The sequence below is a fragment of the Somniosus microcephalus genome, chromosome 5, assembly GCF_052327205.1.
Source record: "Somniosus microcephalus isolate GS21.2 chromosome 5, FLI_Smic_1.0, whole genome shotgun sequence".
Classification (NCBI taxonomy): Eukaryota; Metazoa; Chordata; class Chondrichthyes; order Squaliformes; family Somniosidae; genus Somniosus; species Somniosus microcephalus.
Window position 1 is genome coordinate 105666568 of NC_140991.1, and position 19273 is coordinate 105685840.

At 52.2% G+C, this 19273-nt stretch overlaps 1 protein-coding gene across 1 annotated transcript in view; it reads left to right on the top strand.

Moving 5' to 3' along the window:
* LOC147117256 (uncharacterized) overlaps positions 1-19052 on the top strand; it is a 77773-nt gene extending 58721 nt beyond the window's left edge. Inside the window, exon 3 of the mRNA XM_085988071.1 lies at positions 16868-19052. Within this exon, the coding sequence (XP_085844197.1) occupies positions 17653-19029 (1377 nt within the window). The 5' untranslated portion in view covers positions 16868-17652 and the 3' untranslated portion in view covers positions 19030-19052. The remainder of the gene's footprint in view (positions 1-16867) is intronic.
* Positions 19053-19273: the final 221 nt, after the last annotated feature.

Here is a 19273-nt window from a genome sequence, read left to right on the forward strand (position 1 = left end):
ATTACTCTGTCGGGGTTTTAAATCTGGCAGTAATTGCAGCAGTTTCAATTTATATTCGAATGCCTTTCTGCCTAAATCATCCCAGTCTATGTCGTCGTCTACTCCTTTTACCTCTGTAGGCTTTACAGGAGCTGTTGCCATTACTGGTGCCCGGGTACATTGTGGACACTCGTTTTTGGTCCATATTCGAGTATGTCTACTCAACTCATGATAGGCGCGAATCACTAAAATAAGTGTTTTTTCCTCTTTCAATTTTGTTTCCTTGGCCCACCATTCCCTTTGGTTTTTTTGGTGGGTCGTTTGGTTGCAATTACTTTTAACCATTTTGTCAATTAATCTTCTATTTTTGTCTGCTAAAAAGCATGTCAGAGACCCTTCCGGTCCCCAATCGAGGTTTTCACTTCCCATGATTAATTGTTGTCAGAGGTACATCTTCTTTTACTTACTCCCGCAGAGTGAGACCGTACTTGCAACCTGTGTTGTTAGAGGTACGTCTTCTTTTACTTACTCACACAGAGTGAGACTGCATTTGCAACCTGTGTTGTCAGAGGTACGTCTTCTTTTACTTACTCCCGCAGAGTGAGACCGTACTTGCAACCTGTGTTGTCAGAGGTATGCTTAAACTTTCTGCACTACTTGCAACTTATTTATTCGGGTTCTTTGTTGTCAGAGGTATGCTTAAACTTTCTGCACTACTTGCAACTTATTTATTCAGGTTCTTTGTTGTCAGAGGCATGCTTAAACTTTCTGCACTAATTGCAACTTATTTATTCGGGTTCTTTGTTGTCAGAGGCATGCTTAAACTTTCTGCACTACTTGCAACTTATACCACGCCTATAATTCCGAGTGTTTCACCTGAACCCCGAGACCATTTGGCCTACCGATCAAACCTTCAGATTTCTTTGATTCCTAGGGGGCAGTGGACACAGAGCAGTTCCATAGTTTGTGGTTGATGCTTTTGCAAGATTAGATGTAATGAGCTCAGAAGCACCAACCACAAACTATGGAAGTGAAACCACACAGGGCACAGCAAGACAGACATGTGGTTTTACTAAAAGTTACAAAATATAACAACAGGTGAGATCATAAAGATCATATGACAATAAAATATAGGCGAAAGATTGTGTGACGCGAGATAGGGAATTAGCCAAACAGCAACTGTGCACGCGGGCTTTAAGCCAATTAAAACAGTGTAACGGATTGTGCACGAGGCTACCATGACTTTTGAATGCATAAATATGTAACGCTGACTGTATCATTTCGGAGAAGTCTGCTGGTGCGCCAGTAAAGATTGTCTCCCAACCGGTGCAATAAAGACCATTTGACTATCGATCTAAAAACCTTGTGTCGAGTGTTGGTTTAAAATACTCCACAACATTGCACCAACCTTAATTACAATTTAATTTTTTGATAATAATTTTAATCATCATTAAAATTGTAATCCGGGCAAATATTTGCATAAACTCATTTAGTAAAGTGCATGTGCATAATTTAGGATATACAAATGTTTAATTTAAGCCTTAAATATCCCCTTATGCTGATGCAAGCAGGCCCTACATGGGCAGTTGCTGGCCAGTTGCTGGGCAAATAGCCCAACCCTGTGCCACCAATTGCTTTTTTGGACCCTCCACGGATGGCCTGTCAATGCATACATTGACAGGCCACAAGTTCCAGATTTTGGGCATGCACAAGCACATGCGGAAGTCCAGAACTTGCGGGCATTTCGAAGGGAATACGACGCCGTACTCTGAGAGTATGCCGTCAGACACTGCAATTTCAGGGCCAATGTTACCACAAGGCATTCCATCAAGGAGCTCAGCTAAAAAACAGTAAAACATTGCATCCTAATAGCAATCAAAGCTGTGAACCAAATCCATACATTTTAAGTGGGAGCCTAATTCTTTATTACAAGAGCTACTTGGGCGAACATAACAAATGCAGTCTAAGATCTATCTAATAATCTTTTCATTTTTAATATAAGAATTGAGTACTAACTTTGGCAGATATAACCTTTGTGGGTCAGAGTGTCTGGTTACATTAATAAGCTGTGATAAATACGACACCATGAATACTACCGTTACTTAGTTTTTGAAAAGATGCAAGCATCTTTCTAAAGCCTGTATATATCAGCAGCCAAAGCATGTAAATTGGACTGACAAAACGAGAGAAAAGGCTAAAAGATTACAAAACTGGAATTACCCTGTTTACATGATAGTGTTGCAGTGGTAATGAGTTGTGCAAGTACATTCAATTTAAAAGTGCCTGTGACTACTGATCAGGCTCTCTTTGGTGCAATTTTAATGATTTTTCTATTCATTAAAGAAATCAAAATATAAAGCATTGCCTAAATGTGTTTTCAGTCGTAAGATAGAAATGATCATGTTGATGGATTGTAGGACTTCCCTCTCACACTAGTATGCTCAAGCGTGTTACAAGCCATGACTGTGGGGTAGCCATGGTCCCCTCGGAGACATCCTTTCACTTTTCTTTCCCCTTTAAATAAGTGTGGCACAGATGCTAGATTTAAAGTACAGGCATCATAAGAGCCTCTGGGGAAGCTGGCAGCCACCTATACTGTTCTATCCTGGCTGCACAGCATCTGGACATTGAGAGAACAAAATCCCTTATGGCTCATTTCGGGCATAATGCATCTGAGCCGTGGTGCCTTTCAGTGTTATACGGCTTGTGTCTGCAGCCCCTCTAAAGAAATAGCACAGTTCTGTTGCAGGTTCCCTACCTAAGTCTCAGCTGTTTAGGCACATCTCTCCTCTCATTACCAGGTAGCTTTGGGACAGTAGACCTCCTGTGTTACATTCTAGCAGGACCTGAAGGTCCACCTTACATGCTACGTGAAATAACAGGCAACCTTTTCTTGCTTTACCTGATCCCCCTCAGTGAATTCAAGTTCCACAGTATATAAAAGAGTGTAGATTTCAGCTGAGGTATAGCTCATCTGTACGTATGAAGTCAAGGAAACAGACTACAATCTCTACAGCAATGCAGGATTCATATGAGACCAAGCAACATACCACATATGCCAGCAATATTCTAATACACATAAACAATGTAATAGGGCATAGAAAACACTTCCACTGAATAGCAACTTGGCAGAATATAAGAAACAGGTGGGAACTGTGCGCTACACCACACTTTTGTTGCTATCACTGCCCAGACATTCTAAGTAATGCTGCCAGTAAATTAGAGACCTAGTGTGATATCATCCAATAAATCCCACAAATTTCAGCATTTGTCACGTTTAGCTCAATTTGCTTCCCAGGTACCTCAATATGTAAACCGCAGTAATTTCATGATCCTGTGCTCCCAGAGGGGAGGCAGCACTGGTTAGGGAGTATGGGATGGAGAATCAGGCTGCATCAGGTGTTTACATAATTTCTCTGGGGATTCTGTCAATCCGCTAAAACAATGGCAGGTGATCATAACAACCCCCCCTATTCAGAGTATCTGGCCTACAATTAGCTTCCAAGTTTTGGCTTCAAGCTAGGTATTTGTTCTGTCCTGTAGCATTTATGTTAACTTGTCTCAGTAGCAGCATTCTCACTGCTGGATCAGAAGGTTATAGGCCTCAAACCCCACTCGAGAGCTTGAGCACATCATTCGGGCTGAAATTTCAATGCAATACTGAGCAGAGGTTGCATTGATCGGAGGGGCTGCCTTTTGAAGGAGAGGTTAAACAGTGGCTCTGTTTGCCTTTGGGTGTACATAAAAGATCCCCTGGTACTATTCGCAGAACAGTAGGATAACATTCATCCCTCAACCAACACCACCAAAACAGATTAAATAGTCATTTATCTCATTTGCTGCTTGTGGGATCTTGCCATGTACAAATTACTGCTACATTTGCTTACAAAACAAATGGCTACACTTCAGAAGCAATTAATTGGTTGTGAAGCACTGTGGAACACCCTGAGGATGTGAAAGGTGCTATATCTATATATATATAATTGCTCTTCTGTCTGTCTGTCTGTCTATACTCTATACACTCGAAAGTTATAGAGCGTACCTACACGCGTGTTACATCAAAAGAAAGCTTACGATTCCAGAACGGTCATAAGTGTATTTACTTTTCGGTGAGACAAAAATTGTGCCGACGGTCTCCAAAAAACGTTCAAAATTCCGCTCATTATCCCCTCATTAACATTGAGTGACGTGAAGGTTGACCAATCGTACAGTCGAGCGACCCGACGGTCGACCAATCACTGCGTCACGGGGGCGGGTTCATTGCGTGTGCGGGCGGGCCATCCTACAGTTGAGTGACGTGATGATTGACCAATCCTACACTTCAGTGACCTGACGGTTGGCCAATACCGGTGCGTGTGTGGGCGGGCCTAATCATTCTCAACTGAGGCGAGTGTCCGCCATCTTGATTCCTAATGATTTTTTCCCCCACTTTCTGTGTGTTTATTTTTCCCACTTTCTGTGTGTACCCCGTTAGGTTCTTTTGTGCAGTTGTCTTCTTAGCTATGGGGTGCTTAAAAACCTGAACTTTGGTATTTAGGAATCTCTCTTTATTGTAGTGGATGCGCGGAGCCGCGGCCTATCAGTGCGGGAAGCCTGGGCCTCGAGTTCAGCGGATTCCCAGCGCGCCCGGAACCTGTCGAGCCTGCTGAATGCCCTCGGTGTCTCACTCTCCCCCCCCCAAGTCTCTCTCTCTCTCTCTTCCCCGCGCAGCCTGAAAGCCCGGGTGTAGGATTTGCAAAAATCCATGAAATACAGTATACGGGTAGGGCCCCTGAAGTGGCCACATTGTGAGAACACAGAATGGAGTTGGCAGTTCTCATGGCCCAGTTCAAAAGGACACACACACAGTACCTAACAGCAGTCTGAGTCATCATCGATTAGAAGAATCCAGAACCTTACTGTTTTTGATATTGTAATGTGGTTACAGCAGTAAACAAAACTATTAGCACCTGGAGGTGCGCTAATCGCTGGCAGAGCGGTAACCGATCTCAGAAACCGCTGAGCACACACAAACGGAGGGATACTAAACGGATTCCCATTAGTTCGATTTGCGAGCAGTTAAAATTAATGTGCTTGCTTTTGTTAAAGCAACCTTAACAAAGGAAAACGGTTGATTTGGCACCAAGATTAGGGCCAGAAAAGAGTATAACCGTTCAGGTAAATCATCAGCAAGTCAGTCGAAGATTCGACCAGAGTAAGGAAGACTCCTCCGGAGACGGTTCACACCGTGAAGTCCAAGTCCAGTTACCATCAGGAGTTCGAGGACCGTGCGGAACAGAAAACGGCTCGAGGATTTCGGAGGACTTCCAAAGTTTGTACAGGAGAGCGAGTCCAGGAGCCGGTCCCATAAGGAAGGTCGGAGGTCCCGGACGACACCAAGTAACAGGGTCCAGGAGCCGGTCCCATAAGGAAGATCGGAAATTCCAGACGTAACAAGAAGTACCAAGGTCCAGAAGGGTTTTGAAATTCTGATGAGCATAAAGGCCCAACTCTACCTAACTGACATAATTGAGGTATATTCAGTAACGGGAGGGTTTGTAACGTTAAGGGTATTTGTAAGTCAGGAGTGTGATTTATCCCTCGATGTGTCCATGCGCTTCCCTCACCCCCGCTTTTAGCTTATCGCTATTTTAGAACTGTTTCTATGCTTTAAAGTTATTTTTCTCAGTGTATAATTTAGTCCTCTGTGAAAAACGTTATTTTTCGTCTGCATTTATTCTTGCCATTTTTCTCTGTGTACATTCTCTTTCAAAAATAAAGATCGTTTTGATTTAAAACTCAGAGGCCTAGAAATTCAGTATAGCCACTTTTGGGGCGGTACAGTCGGGCGGGCGCTAAAGTTTGCGCCCGCCGGAAAGTGGAGGCCACTTCGCCGATATTCAATAGCTTTGGCCAAGGAGTTTGCTCGAGCGCTAAAACTGGCGTTGTACCCCTATCTTTAGGCGCTAAGCCGACGGTGCAGACTGATACCGCCGAGGCCGGGCGCAGCGCAGGTGCGGTCATGTTTTGATTGACAGCAGACACCCTGGCGCCGGCCAGCTCTTAAAGGGGGAAGGGTCGACTTGGTCTGCTGCCATGCCCTGGATACTGCAGCCCTCCAGCTAGGCCTAAACACCGCTGCTGGAGAAAAATAGCGCCAGCAACGATGCAGAGGGCCCGTGAGCGAGCGCAGCGCTTCTCTGCCCATGATTTGAAGGTGCTGCTTAGGGGTTTGGAGAAGAGAAGAGATATCTTGTGCCCGGACAGTGGCAAGAAGGCTCCCAAGAGGCTGTACAGGAGAGCCTAGAGGGAAATCGCCCAGAGGGTCACAGCCAACAGCGATGTCCCCAGGACTGGTGACCAATGCCGGAAAAAGTTTAACGACCTCACTCGGTTGGTCAGGGTGAGTACCCTTTCCATTGTCCTCCTCATCCTTGCATGTGCACCTCACATTATGGGCAAAGGGACCTCAAAGGCCTAATGGCCAGCCCTCCTCCAGCAGCTATGGTACTGGCATGAACATCAATAGCACTTTCTGCACTTTACACACTGGCCAAGCTATTCGACCATGGGAGGCAGTGCACACAACAACAGGGCACCACACTGGCCAAGCTATTCGACCATGGGAGGCAGTGCACACAACAACAGGGCACCACACTCGCCAAGCTATTCAACCATGGGAGGCAGTGCACACAACAACAGGGCACTACACTGTACTTAGAGGCCGTCCTTTCTCTTGCAGGCCAAGCTGGCCCAGAATCTGAAGAGCCGGACTGTCACCGGGGGAGGCCGTGCCCAGTTCCAGGAGCTCAGTGACCTGGAGGAGCGCATGGGTCGACTCATGGGTGCCCGGGTGATTGGCCCCGTTGCAATTGGAGATGCCAACCCTGTGCTGGGCCCCAATGGTAAGGACATGAGCGTTTCGACCTCTCTCGTTCCCCTTGCGCTTCAGATCTACACCCTTTGCCACTGTCCGACCAATGCGCATAATGCCACCACTCATGCCTCCCTCGCTGACGCCCTGTCCTCACTCTAAAGCTACTCTTGTGCCTTCCTGCTTTCAGCTGGTGAGGAGGAGGTCCCTGAGGCTGCGAGTGTCAGTCCCTCGGAAGAGGAGGACGACGAGGAGCAAGAGGAAGGCGGCACATCGGGGGAACCCTCATCCGCGCCAGGGGATGGCAATGGAGGGGACACGTCTTGCCTGGAGGAGAGCCGGGGGAAGTGTTGCAGGGGGGTGTAGCTCCTGTGCCCAGTGGCGTCCAGCCACGCGGGAAGGGTCGGGCAGCACGGCTGCCTTCTCCCCAGAGGGGGTAAGTGTTGCAGGGGAGTGTAGCTCCTGTGCCCAGTGGCATCCTGCCACGCGGGAAGGGTCGGCCAGCTCGGCGGCCTTCTCCCCAGAGGGGGGAAGTGTTGCAGGGGAGTGCAGTTGCTGGGCCCAGTGGCGTCCAGCCACGCGGGAAGGGTCAGGCAGCTCGGCGGCCTTCTCCCCAGAGGGAGAGTCCGGCCTCCAGTCCGGAGACGGTCCTCGCCCAGGAGGTGCGCCTCCTTGATCAAATGTCCGCGGACTCGGATCATTGGCACACTGAGTTCATGGGGGTTGTGGGACGGTTGCCTGAGGCCATTGAGTCCCTGGCTCATAGTGTGGCCGATTTTGGGGCCTCACAGGCCAGGGGTTTAGAAGAACTCGCGGCAGCACAGGCCAGGGGTCACGAACAATTCGGGGCAGCACAGGCCAGGGGTCACGAAGAATTCAGGGCATCACAGGACGCGAGTCGGGCCGATTTCAGGACAGCACAGGCAGCGAGTGCAGAGTTGATGAGTGGTGCCGTGCAGTCACTTGCTGGTCTGATGCGGGCACAGACCAGGGCAGTACGGGCACTCACTGCTGCCACACTCGCTGTGTCACGCACGCATCGCCAGGGCACCCGCCGCGTTGCTGCAGCACAGCGGTCTGGGCTTCACCAGATTGCTGCGCTTGCTGCAGTGCCAGCCCGGCCGACTGCCAGTGTCTCTGGCGACCAGCGAGCGCCTGGCATCAGCCAGCTTGCCCCCATTGCTGCAGCCGCCACTGCCACACCCCCAGCAAAGCTGCGACGAGCTGCTGGAGAGACTGATGCTGCCCAGCCACAGCTGCAGCAGTCAGCAGCCGGCCCCTCCAGGGCCGGAGCTCGTCTAGGCCGACCCCCAAGGGCATCTGCCGTCACGCATTGTGCCCCTCAGGAGCCTTCCCCCAGCCTTGCAACACCCACAGGGCCCAGGTTGAGGCGGAGCAGCAGGTCGGCCAGGGGCCGGAAAAGCCTGGACAAGGACTCGCCCTCTCAGCACACAAAGTAGAGTGTGTTGCCAAATGTTTTATTATATGGGGGTGTTTGTGTTCTCTATGGGGGGGTTTATTTTGGTAAGGCCGAAGATGAAGGCAAATGTTTTTTTATATGGGGGTGTTTGTGTTCTCTATGGGGGGGTTTGTCTTGGTAAGGCCGAGGATGAAGGCCATTTGGATGGACAAGTTTTGTTATTCCTCCCCAGGTTGTGGGAGTGAGATATGTTTTTGACTGTTTTTTGGGGGTCTTGTCTGTTTTTGGGTTTCATGTGGGAAGGGCCCTGAGTTTGTTCAATAAAGCTTTTTATTTATTCAGCTTGTCCATGTGTGATGTTTCAAGTGGTTGTTGCGTTAACCGGCTGAGGGCTTGCGGAGCGGCTGCATTCAGGTGCATTCATTGCCACAAGCCATTCCCTGACAGGGGGCCGAGAAGTGTCGTTCAATAAGCCGCCGACGGACGGCCCTTGGACCTTGTGGCTCCCTCCTGGGCTGGTACTCCTCCTCCTCCTCCTCATGATCTTCCTGCTCGTCCTCCTGAGGTGGTGGTCCAACATGAGGTGGCAGTGCCTGAGTCCTGCGGATAGCCAGGTTGTGCAGCATGCAGCAAACGACGACGAACTGGGAGACTCTATCCGGCGAATACTGTAGAGATCTGCCGGAACGATCCAGGCAGCGGAACCGTTGCTTGAGGACGCCAATCGTTTGCTCTATGATGTTCCTTGTGGCTTGATGGCTTTCGTTGTATCTCTCCTCAGCAGGGGTCCTGGGCGCGTGGAGCGGGGTCATGAGCCATGTACACAAAGGATAGCCTTTGTCCCCGATAAGCCATCCTCTTGGGGGAGGCTGTGCCTGGAACATGTCAGCCACAGTAGTCTGGCGCAGGATAAATGCATCGTGGCTGCTTCCTGGAAAGCGGGCATTGACAGCTAGGATGCGCTGCCTGTGGTCACACACCAGCTGTACATTGAGGGAATGGTAGCCCTTCCGGTTGCGGTAATCCTCGGCATTGTCGATAGGTGCCCGCATAGCCACATGCGTGCAGTCAATGGCGCCCTGCACCATGGGGAAGTCGGCGATCCTCGCAAATCCGACTGCACGCTGCTCCTGCCTCTCTAGGGTCATGGGGAAGGAGATGAATTGGTGTCTCCTTGCGAAAAGGGCATCGGTGACCTGCCAAATGCAGCGATGCACGGCGAACTGGGAGATGTTCGCTATGTCCCCAGCAGCGGCTTGGAAGGAGCCGCTTGCATAAAAGTTCAGAGCCACCGTGACCTTCACTTCCACCGACAGAGACGTCCTGCACATCAGCTGTGGACGCAGATCTCTGTGAAGCAGCTGGCAGATCTCTGCAACCACCTCCCTTCTGAAGCGCAGCCTCTTAACACACTGCGCGGCAGTCATGGTGAGATAGGACACCTGCTGGTGGTATTCCCTGAGTGGGTAAGGCCTACGTTGCCGATGCCTGATGGCCCCTCTGCGTCTAGGCATGGCTGCCCCTCTCACACAGCATCTGCGAGCACTTCGCACATAATGCTGGAACTGAGGGTTGGATACCCATGCAGCCCCCATAATATACTTGCAAACAGTGAAATCACTATGAGACAAATTTGCAAGCTCTGGCCAGAAGCCAAAAATACCTCTCCTATGTTGGCCCAATTCAGTAAGGTCTCTTCCTTGGTCTCTGTCCAGAAATCCGTAGCACTAAAGTCATTGCAGCAAAATGGCTGGCCTTTATAGTTCAGTCTAAGTGCCCTTTAATTAGCGCTCCCCGAGGCCCGCCGGGCCTCTGCTGCATTCCACTTCACAGTTCTTAACAGCGCCACGCCCACATTGGGTGGGCGCCACTGAAGTTCCGGTTTGGGGCGCACAAACGGCGTTGCACGACAAAATGACGTCATAAGCTGCGCGCGCAGCTGAGCGCGCGCAAACACTTTGCGCCGGCGCTAAATGTCAACTGAAGTTGGGCATAGGCGCAGATCAGTCTGCGCCCGGGCGCTAAGTGCCTAGCGCTCGAAATCTACCCCTCTTATGGCGCTAACGGCTGGTGAACGCAACTGAATTTCTAGGCCAATCTGTCTCATCTGACCATTTGTCTTCCGAGTCACGAGTTGGGCCAACACACAAAGGTTGTCTGGCAATAAGCCCAGTGTCTAGAACCGTGAGGGGGGAGCGCTTCAAAACCGCTCACGAGTAGTGCGAAAATCAAAACCGATTTAGCACACCATAAGCTCGTTAAAACGACCCCTTACAGAATGGCGACCGCGGCAGGACACTGGCTACAGAAACCTTGTGTGGTGGACAAAGACTCGGGTGAGACAGATGTGATGGATATAAGTTAGCTTCCTACGTGTGTGGGAAAGTCAATGTAGCAAAAAAATGGGTGTATGACATGTTTGGAGCCAAGCATCCCCTAAAGGCAGCCGCTCAGTGGACGGCTAGTAAAAAGCACCGCAAGGGCATTGAGAAAGCGGTATGGCTCATGTGTTATAAAAAGCACGTTCTGGTACTGGACCATGCGGTGGCCAGTAAAGAATCTAAGATTAGGCATTTGTCCCAAGAGCTGCAGGAAAAGGTTGCAGCAGAAGGGAAAGTGCTCGTGGCCCTGGAGGCAATAAGCCAAGAGAGGGCAGCGATGGTCCGGGATCATCGGGGGAAAGTAGAGCACATGGAAAGCCAGGCCGCTGAAGTACAGCGTGAGCACCAAGCCAGGGTAGAAAGGCTAAAGGCCAAGATAGCTGAGTTAGAGGGGAGTGCTAGTTTTAGGGTAGAACATGTTGAGTACCAAGCAAGAGAATCTAGGGAAAGAGAAAGGAAGTTAAAGGCGGAAATTAGCAGTCTCACAGGGGAACTTAAGGCACAGGAGGAGAAAGTAGCCGAGGTAAAAGCAGCTTATAAGGTGGCTTGCGCTCAGGGGTTTGAGGAAGCAGACCACGGCCCCTGTAGGCAGGAAATTGAAAGCCTATGTATGGAGTTGGCCAAAGCAAAGGGGATGATATGTCTCATTAGCCCAAAAATCGGCCAGGCCGAATTTAATGGCAACCCAGTCAGGGCAGTCCCGCAGGCAGCCCCTAGAACTAAACGGGTTAGGGAACCTGAGATTGCACAGCCACCACCCCTAGCCCCTAGTTTTCCAGAGGTCTGGGAACAGGAGCAGGTGGGGGATGAAGAACCCCAGGTAGACCAGGCTAGCCCAAGAGAGAGTCAGGGACCGGGACTGGTGTACCCCGTTATACAGCGGAGGTACGGACCACCCGGTAACGACGGGGAAACTGGGGACATCCAGAACCAATTCCAGATTCCACACGGTACGCAACAATTGCGTTCCATGGTGAGCTACATCCCCAAGCTCACCATGAGGGGGGACCCTTCCCTGCACTTTAGGGAGATAGAGCAGGCGGCCTGTGTGAATGACAGCGACGAGGCAGAAAAGGCCAAAATGATGCTGTTCTCCCTGGGTAGCGATCTCCTCCAGACGCTACCCGATGAGTGTAAGAGGGGTCAGGAGAATTATGGCAAGCTCAAGGAAGAGATCCTGGAGGCCATGGGGATGAACGAGGGGAGTCCGTTCTCCCGGGTAGAGAGAACAGTCTAGCTCCCCGGGGAATTCCCGCAGGCGTTCGCGGACAGGCTGTGGCCAGTCTACCAGGATGCGTGCCCGGGAATGCCGGCGCGAGCGCACCTGGACGGGGAACCGTTAGTTCATTGGCTAAGGTGCCTTATGAATAACTCCCTGCCCTGCGTTCGAATGCAGTCAATGGCTTGGTTCGACCCCCGAAACCCTCTGACCACAGAGGCGACGGTAATCCGTCAACTCACAGTCACTTTTAGAAATGGTCGAGCTAGTGAAACCCCCCTGAAAAATGGGAAGGTTTGTGAGGTCAGGCCTGGTGACCAGCCCCGTAAGGAGTGGCGCCAGGAAGGGAGCCGTCCCAACCAAAGCCGGCAAACTTGCTACGGTTGTGGAAAGGAAGGGCATTGGCGCAGGGACTGCAAAAATCCTTGGAAGGATAATAGGGAGAAGGTCCCAACAGCACCAGCCCAAGCCCCGGCTACAACCCCGACCTCTGCCCCAGAAAAAGAAACGGAGCCAAATGCTCCTCAAGAGCTGCTGGACATGCTGCTAGCTTCAGTGAGATCATTGGTCCTCACAAAGGGTAAGATAGCAGCCACCACCGGTCCAGTGGTTCCCCCAACCCCTTCCCAAGGTGGCCCGCAATGACTGGAACCCGCGCAGCCCGTCTATCTGTGTGCGCTCCGGTATGACGGATGGAAGAGACCGCTCGTGCAGATGGAGGTAGAGAAGGGTACGGGGACTCATCTGTTGGATACGGGGGCTTCCTGCACCGTGAATCATATGGAGAATCCCACCGCCTCACCTCTGTCTAGCGGGGTTCCATACGTCTTATCGGGGTTCACAGGGGCAGAGCAGACGGGTGCGTTCTCCAGGCCGCTCTGGATCCGCTTGGGCACACTACACACAAAGTGGACATGTGTCCTGGTGAGATGGGACACGGAGGGAGGTAAAGGGATCCTAGGGGCCGACTTCATCGTGGGCCATGGGATCCTCGTAGACCTCAGGAACCATTGCCTTTGGGGGGCCAATACCGGGAAGGAAAGTGGAGTAGTAGTAATCCCGGGAAAGGATGGGAAGGGAACCCTGTGTACCATGAAGCCGAAAGGGAGTTACGACCTCGGTGAAATGATGGAGGGTATCCCGGTAGTATTTAGGGCCGAAGTGCAGGCTCAGTTAGGTGCGTTCGCCACGCACAAACACGACTGTGGGAGAGTCGTCAGCTTTGAGGTCAGGGTAGATGGGGATCCCATGGCCCGGCCCCAAAAGCAGTACAACTTCCCAAAGGAGGCAGAGGCTGATATGGAGGTGGCCATATCAGCGCTGGTATAGCAGGGGGTGCTAAGGCCTATAGCCACCCATGTGAACTCTCCGCTTTGGCCGGTTAAGAAACCGGACAATTCCTGGAGAGCCACGGTGGACTATCGGGTGTTGAACAGCAACATCCCCGCATGTGCCCCTACAGTGGCAGCAGTGGCCGACCTCATTGGGAGTATTCCCGCATCCGCGACCACATTCACGGTGCTGGATATTTCTAATGGGTTCTGGTCAATCCCTGTGCGGAGGGAGGACCAGTATAAATTTGCCTTTACTTTTAAGGGGCAACAATATACTTGGAACTGCTTGCCACAAGGCTTCCACAATAGTCCCAGCATTTTCCACCAATGCATGGCGGACAGCCTGAAGGAGTTCAGTCAGCCCCTTCAGTTAGTGCAGTGTGTGGACGACCTGCTCCTATTTACCGACACGGTCGGAGAGCACGGCCCACTGCTGGCTGAATTGTTGGAGCTGCTGACCTGAAAGGGGTTTAAGGTTAACCCAAAGAAGGCGCAGATCGGTCAGAAGGAAGTCAAGTTCCTGGGGCTGACCATCCGCGCCAGAGAAAGGGCCATCGATAGGGCTAGGAGGCAGGCGGTACAGGAGTTACCGGTCCCCGTCACTATAAAGGGTGTGAGGTCATTTCTAGGGCTAACCGGGTACTGCCGAGACTTCATGGAGGACTATGCGGCCATGGCAGCCCCGCTACTCCGACTCCTGCACAAGGGAGTGGAGTGGTCGTGGGATGAAGGATGCCAGGCCGCGTTCGAGCTCCTAAAAAGGAAGCTGCAGACCGCACCGGCCCTGGGAGCGATAGATGGGGGAAGGGAGTTCTTGCTGGAGGTGGCGGCCAGCGGGGACAGCCTCAGCGCTGTGTTGCTCCAGGAGCGGCATGGTAGGCTGAGACCCGTGGTTTACTCCTCCAGGGTGCTCACCGATGTGGAGAGGAGCTACTCGGTCTGCGAGCGGCACATCTTGGCCACACACTGGGCCGTGAAGAGATCCGCAATCTTCATGGGCACCTCCCCCATCACCCTCCTCACACACCACACGCCTACCAAGATGCTGTTGGATGGAAGGATCAAGGATGGGACCGTGAGCAGTGCCCACATTGCGCACTGGACCCTACTCCTCTCCCAAATGGGTCTGCGGGTAAAAGGCCTGTGTGAGCCCAGATTTGCCGCCAACCTGGCTTACCCTGGGACAGCCCATCAGTGTTCTGTAGAAGGGGTATGGGAGGTTGACGTGGGTCTCCGGGCTGGGATACATCCCACCAGCCGTGAGGTCTACGTAGATGGTTCCAGCATGGTATCTGCTGGAAAACGGCTCACGGGGTGCGGAGTTTATGACCCGACGGCAAACATTGCGTTGGCAATTAAACTCCCCAGCACCATGAGCGCCCAGCAGGCAGAACTGTCCGCTGTGGCGTATGTGGTCACCCACCCCGACGTCTTCCCTACCCCGGACACGATTTGCTCGGACAGCATGTTCACATGCAATTCGTGTACTGAGTACCTGGCCATCTGGTCCCGTCGCGGATTCACTTCCGCGGATGGGAGACCCTTGGTGGTCAAGCCCCTGCTGGAAAAGATCCTGGCAGCCGTGGGGGAGAAGGGTGAGGTCTTCATCCACAAAGTGAAGGCTCACTCCTCCACAGAACCTCGCGGTCAGGGAAACCAGCGAGCTGATGCACTGGCGAGAGAGGGTGCCACGTCCGGCATTTTCTGGGACCCCTACGGGCCTGGACCAGTGGCAGCTGTAAAAGGCAGGGATGGGATTCAGAAGAGTGTAGGGGTAGCACTAGCCCCGGACCTCAAATCGGTCCAATCTCAGGACCCTGTCCTGAGAGGGGTATTTAACGCGGTTAGCGAGGGGAAGAAAATAGAAGGCCCATATGGCACAGCATCTCTTTCCATAAGAGAGGGGATGCTGTTTAGAGAAGAGCAGTGGGTGGTGCCTCAGCAGCACCGGAGGGAATTCCTTCAACTGGCCCATGAGGGGCCGGGAGCAGGGCACCCCGGGCCTGAGGTCACTTGGCAGCGGGTAGAGCAGGCAGGATGGTGGCCAGGACTCCGGGAGGACGTCCGGGAGTTTTGCGCAAACTGTCTTGTGTGCGCGGCAAATAACCCCGACCCTCACAGGAGGAAGGTGCCAATGGGACACGTTAGGAGGGTAGAGGGACCATGGCAGTCAATCCAAATTGACTATATTGGACCCTTACACGCCACCCAGGGAGGCTATAAATATTGCCTCATTCTGGTGGACGTGTTCTCTAAATGGGTTGAAGCCTTCCCCTGCCGAACAGCCACAGCGTTAGGAACTGCAAGAATCTTGGTGCGGGAGGTGTACTCGAGATGGGGACTGCCCCAGTTCATGGAATGCGATCAGGGAAGCCAGTTCACCGGCCAAGTCATGCAGAATACCCTGATGCTGCTGGGCATTCAAGGGAAATGGCACGTCGCCTACAATCCCCAGTCATCTGGGATTGTGGAGTGGATGAACCGCACCTTAAAAGAGAAAATAAGGAAGGAGATAATGGGTTTGCCCCAAAGGTGGGCAGAAGTCCTGCCTCTTATCCTCATGGGGGTCCGCGCCAGCCAATCAAAGAGTACGGGGTACTCTCCGCATGAGCTCATGACTGGCAGGGTCATGAGAACCCCCACTCATGTCCTGGCCCCAGTCCTAACGGAGGGGCAGCTAAGGGAGGTGAATCAGGACAAATTTGCCCGCACGCTCCTTGAACGCCTCCAAAGGATTTATGAGGGAGCCGCAGGTAACATGGGGAGGCAGCATCAGGGAAATAAAATGCTGCTCGAGCCCAGTAAAACCCATCGCTGGGAGGTAGGGGACCTAGTAATGGTAAGAAACTTCGCCCGTGTGGGGAGTTTCGAGCCACTTTACATGGGTCCCTACAGTATTGTAGATCAGGCCAGCCCCATGGTGTATGCTGTGAAACTGCCCCGGCGCACTAAATGGTTTCACATTAACCAATATAAACTGTTTAAACCGGAGGCAGGGAAACAGGCAGCGGGGGCTGAAAAGGCCAGTAAAGAATCAAACGCTGTAGGGGAGCTGCAGCCACAGGTCACACAGGCTGGACGTGCAGCCTGCGTGAGGGGAGGAGTTGTCCCATCTAAGTGGGAGACCCCCATTGTTCTGGGACCCAGGAGGGGAGGAGCCGGAGGTCCTAGGCCCTGTCCCTGGCCAAAGTGAAGCTGAGTCGGAGGACGAAGGTCCCGCCCCCGACAGCAGTGAAGGGAAGGAGCCAGAGGTCTTAGGTCTTGCCCCTCAGTGTAGCATTGAAAAGGTCTGGTCGCCGGTTACTGTAAAAAGATACCCCCGTAGGAAAGCTGTGGGAATTTTAAACAGTTCGCAGCCAGCAGCTACAGGCTGCTAGGGACCAGCAGCTGAAACTGAGGTGGGAACGCCGCAGGGGGAGGCCTGCGACAGTCCCCACAGATTTTAAGCTGGCCGTCCGGAGACGGACGGCACATGTACATACACCATAGTTTGCTAAGTAAGGTTTAGTCATTTGTAAATTTAGTATGTATGTATAAGGTTTTTCTGAGGTATGGTGGCATTTTGGAACGGTACAGAGTGGCAAGTTAAGTGAGCTAGGGTCGCGGGACCCACTCACCCCACACCCAAGCCGAGGAGCCCAAGGAGCCCGGCTCGAACATTCTCTTTTATCTCTCCAACAGATATTAATCCAATGATGCTACTAAGAGGCATCATCCTCGCGGCCCTGGTGGGCCTCAACATCGCATGGCGAGGGGAGACAGAGGATCACCACATCTTCGGATGTACTGGGGAAACGGCGCCCCTGGCCCACGACGGGCAGGGCCTGCGCAAGGCAGAGGAAGTCACTGGATATACCCACGAGGGCAACTGGCCGGGTTGGCTGGGATCAAACGCCACTAAATACTCTAATGACATTGGTTTCACTTATGGAGAAGTTTCACTATCGTGTCCGCGGGTCACGATCAAGGCCACGCGGATCAGTGTTACTGTGGGAAAACGAATTTGTTTAACGTGCAGGGGGAACGTCCCCCTGGATAGGTGGTGGTGGCTCAGGAAACTGAGCAAGGACATGGGGAACCCCAGAGGACAGTGGGAAAGGTTAGGCAACAACACTCACCGGACCATCACAGGGACCCAGGGAGGGCTGACAGTGTGCTGGGATAAATGGTGGGAACCCGATCAAGGGATTTACGTATGTATGTGGGGTTCAGGAAAAGTCTGCCCCGCAGGTATTTCCATCATTTTCCACAGCCAGTGGCAAGATAACGGGAGGGGGATGGACTGGGAATCGCGCTTGGACGCATGCGCGGTCCCCTACTCCCCAATCGCAGTTAATGCCACTGAGTTAGTGACCCGCCCCTGACAGCCCCTGCCCACGACCCAGACACCACGGACGGTAACAGAGGGGTGCCCCACCACCACCAAGGGACCGGGGAACGGTTTAGTTTTAGTTCCGACTGATCAAATGGCTTACCAGGGGGTCCATTACGCGGTGGCCTCGGTCATCCTCAACCTGACCGAGGTGCACCTGCCGGAATGGTGCCCCATAGAAACAGGAAGGCTATATCAGGCCCTGCTAAAAGAGACCCTGCAGAAGTTCTTTGAATTTGACTTCGCAAGGGTCAACAGAACCAAGCTGTATACCGAAAGCCACAAGCAATGGGAGCAAGCAGGGAGACTAAAAAGGGGCACCATGAATGACTGGTTCACAGGGTTTAACACTGGGTCGTCCATCATAAATAGTATGGACGACATCGAATTGCAATGGCAGGTTAACGGGTTAAAGATCCAGTTGAGGGGAATCCTCACGGACGAAAATTGGGTGGTGGGTTCGGAGCTCCATGAGGATCAGGCTATGACTCTCCACTTAAAAGAGATCATAGCAGAGCTGGAGAAGCAGGCTCGGATGGTCAACGCTCTCATTAGGGAGGACAGGAACGCCTCAGATCAGGCTGCACAGAATGAGGTGCGCGTGCTGTACGGGGCATGGTTGCTGGGCGAGGGCCGCAGCAATCTGGAGGACTTGAAACAGGGTTTGGTCCCCTCCTGGATCAGTAATAAACACCTCGCAGCCCTCCACCCTTTTGAGAACACGTTGAGTCCCTGCCAGCTCCGGCTCGCTTCTGAGGCCTATCCAGTCCCGGTGGACTGTGGCCGCTCCAACCATACCATCATGGGGGTCGTCGTGCGGATCCCCATAATGAGCAGGACAGCCCGACCTGTGCCGGTGTATAGGGTGGTGAACATTGGAGTCATTCGGGGGGGAGCTCATGTCCGTTTTGCAGAGGTCCCACCCTACGTCATCAAGTGGGAGCATGCTATGACGGGGACTGACTTCTCGGGGTGCCGTAGCCGGGGAGCACACATAATCCTGTGTCCCCAGCACTTGAATGCCTATTCAATACCACAATGCGGGTTCAGGTCTGCTGACGCTAAGCCTATCAATTGCACTATGGAAGCCATGGCACAGGGCCATGTTCCCCCACAGCTGGCATACATAGGAGGTGGGACATATTGTTTCGCCACTGCAGCGTCTCACTACCGGCACGGACAGCATGGCTGGTGCGCGGTCAATGACAGCAGCTTCTGTTTTAAACCCGAGGCAATAGCTCAAGTGGCACAGCTGCAGATTATCCCGATCCCCGAACCATCCACTGTTCACCTCACCATTAAGGAGAATTTCACTGATCTCCAAAAGTATGTAGCACATTTTGGTTTTACGATTCCCCCTCTCCCAGAGCACCTAACCGCGCTGCTCAAAGCGGTCGCCATCTCGCAGAAACATTTTTTCACTTTGGAACAAAAGACCGTTGATATAGGGGCAGAAATTCAGGATACATAGATACATAGATACATAGAAGATAGGAGCAGGAGTAGGCCATTCGGCCCTTCGTGCCTGCTCCGCCATTCGATGAGATCATGGCTGATCCTTTAATTCAGTATCCCGTCCCCGCCTTCTCTCCGTAACCCTTAACCCCTTTTGCCCGTAGAAATATATCTAATTCCCTCTTAAATATATTTAATGAGCTGGCGTACACTGCCCTCTGTGGCAATGAGTTCCACAGGTTCACCACTCTCTGAGTGAA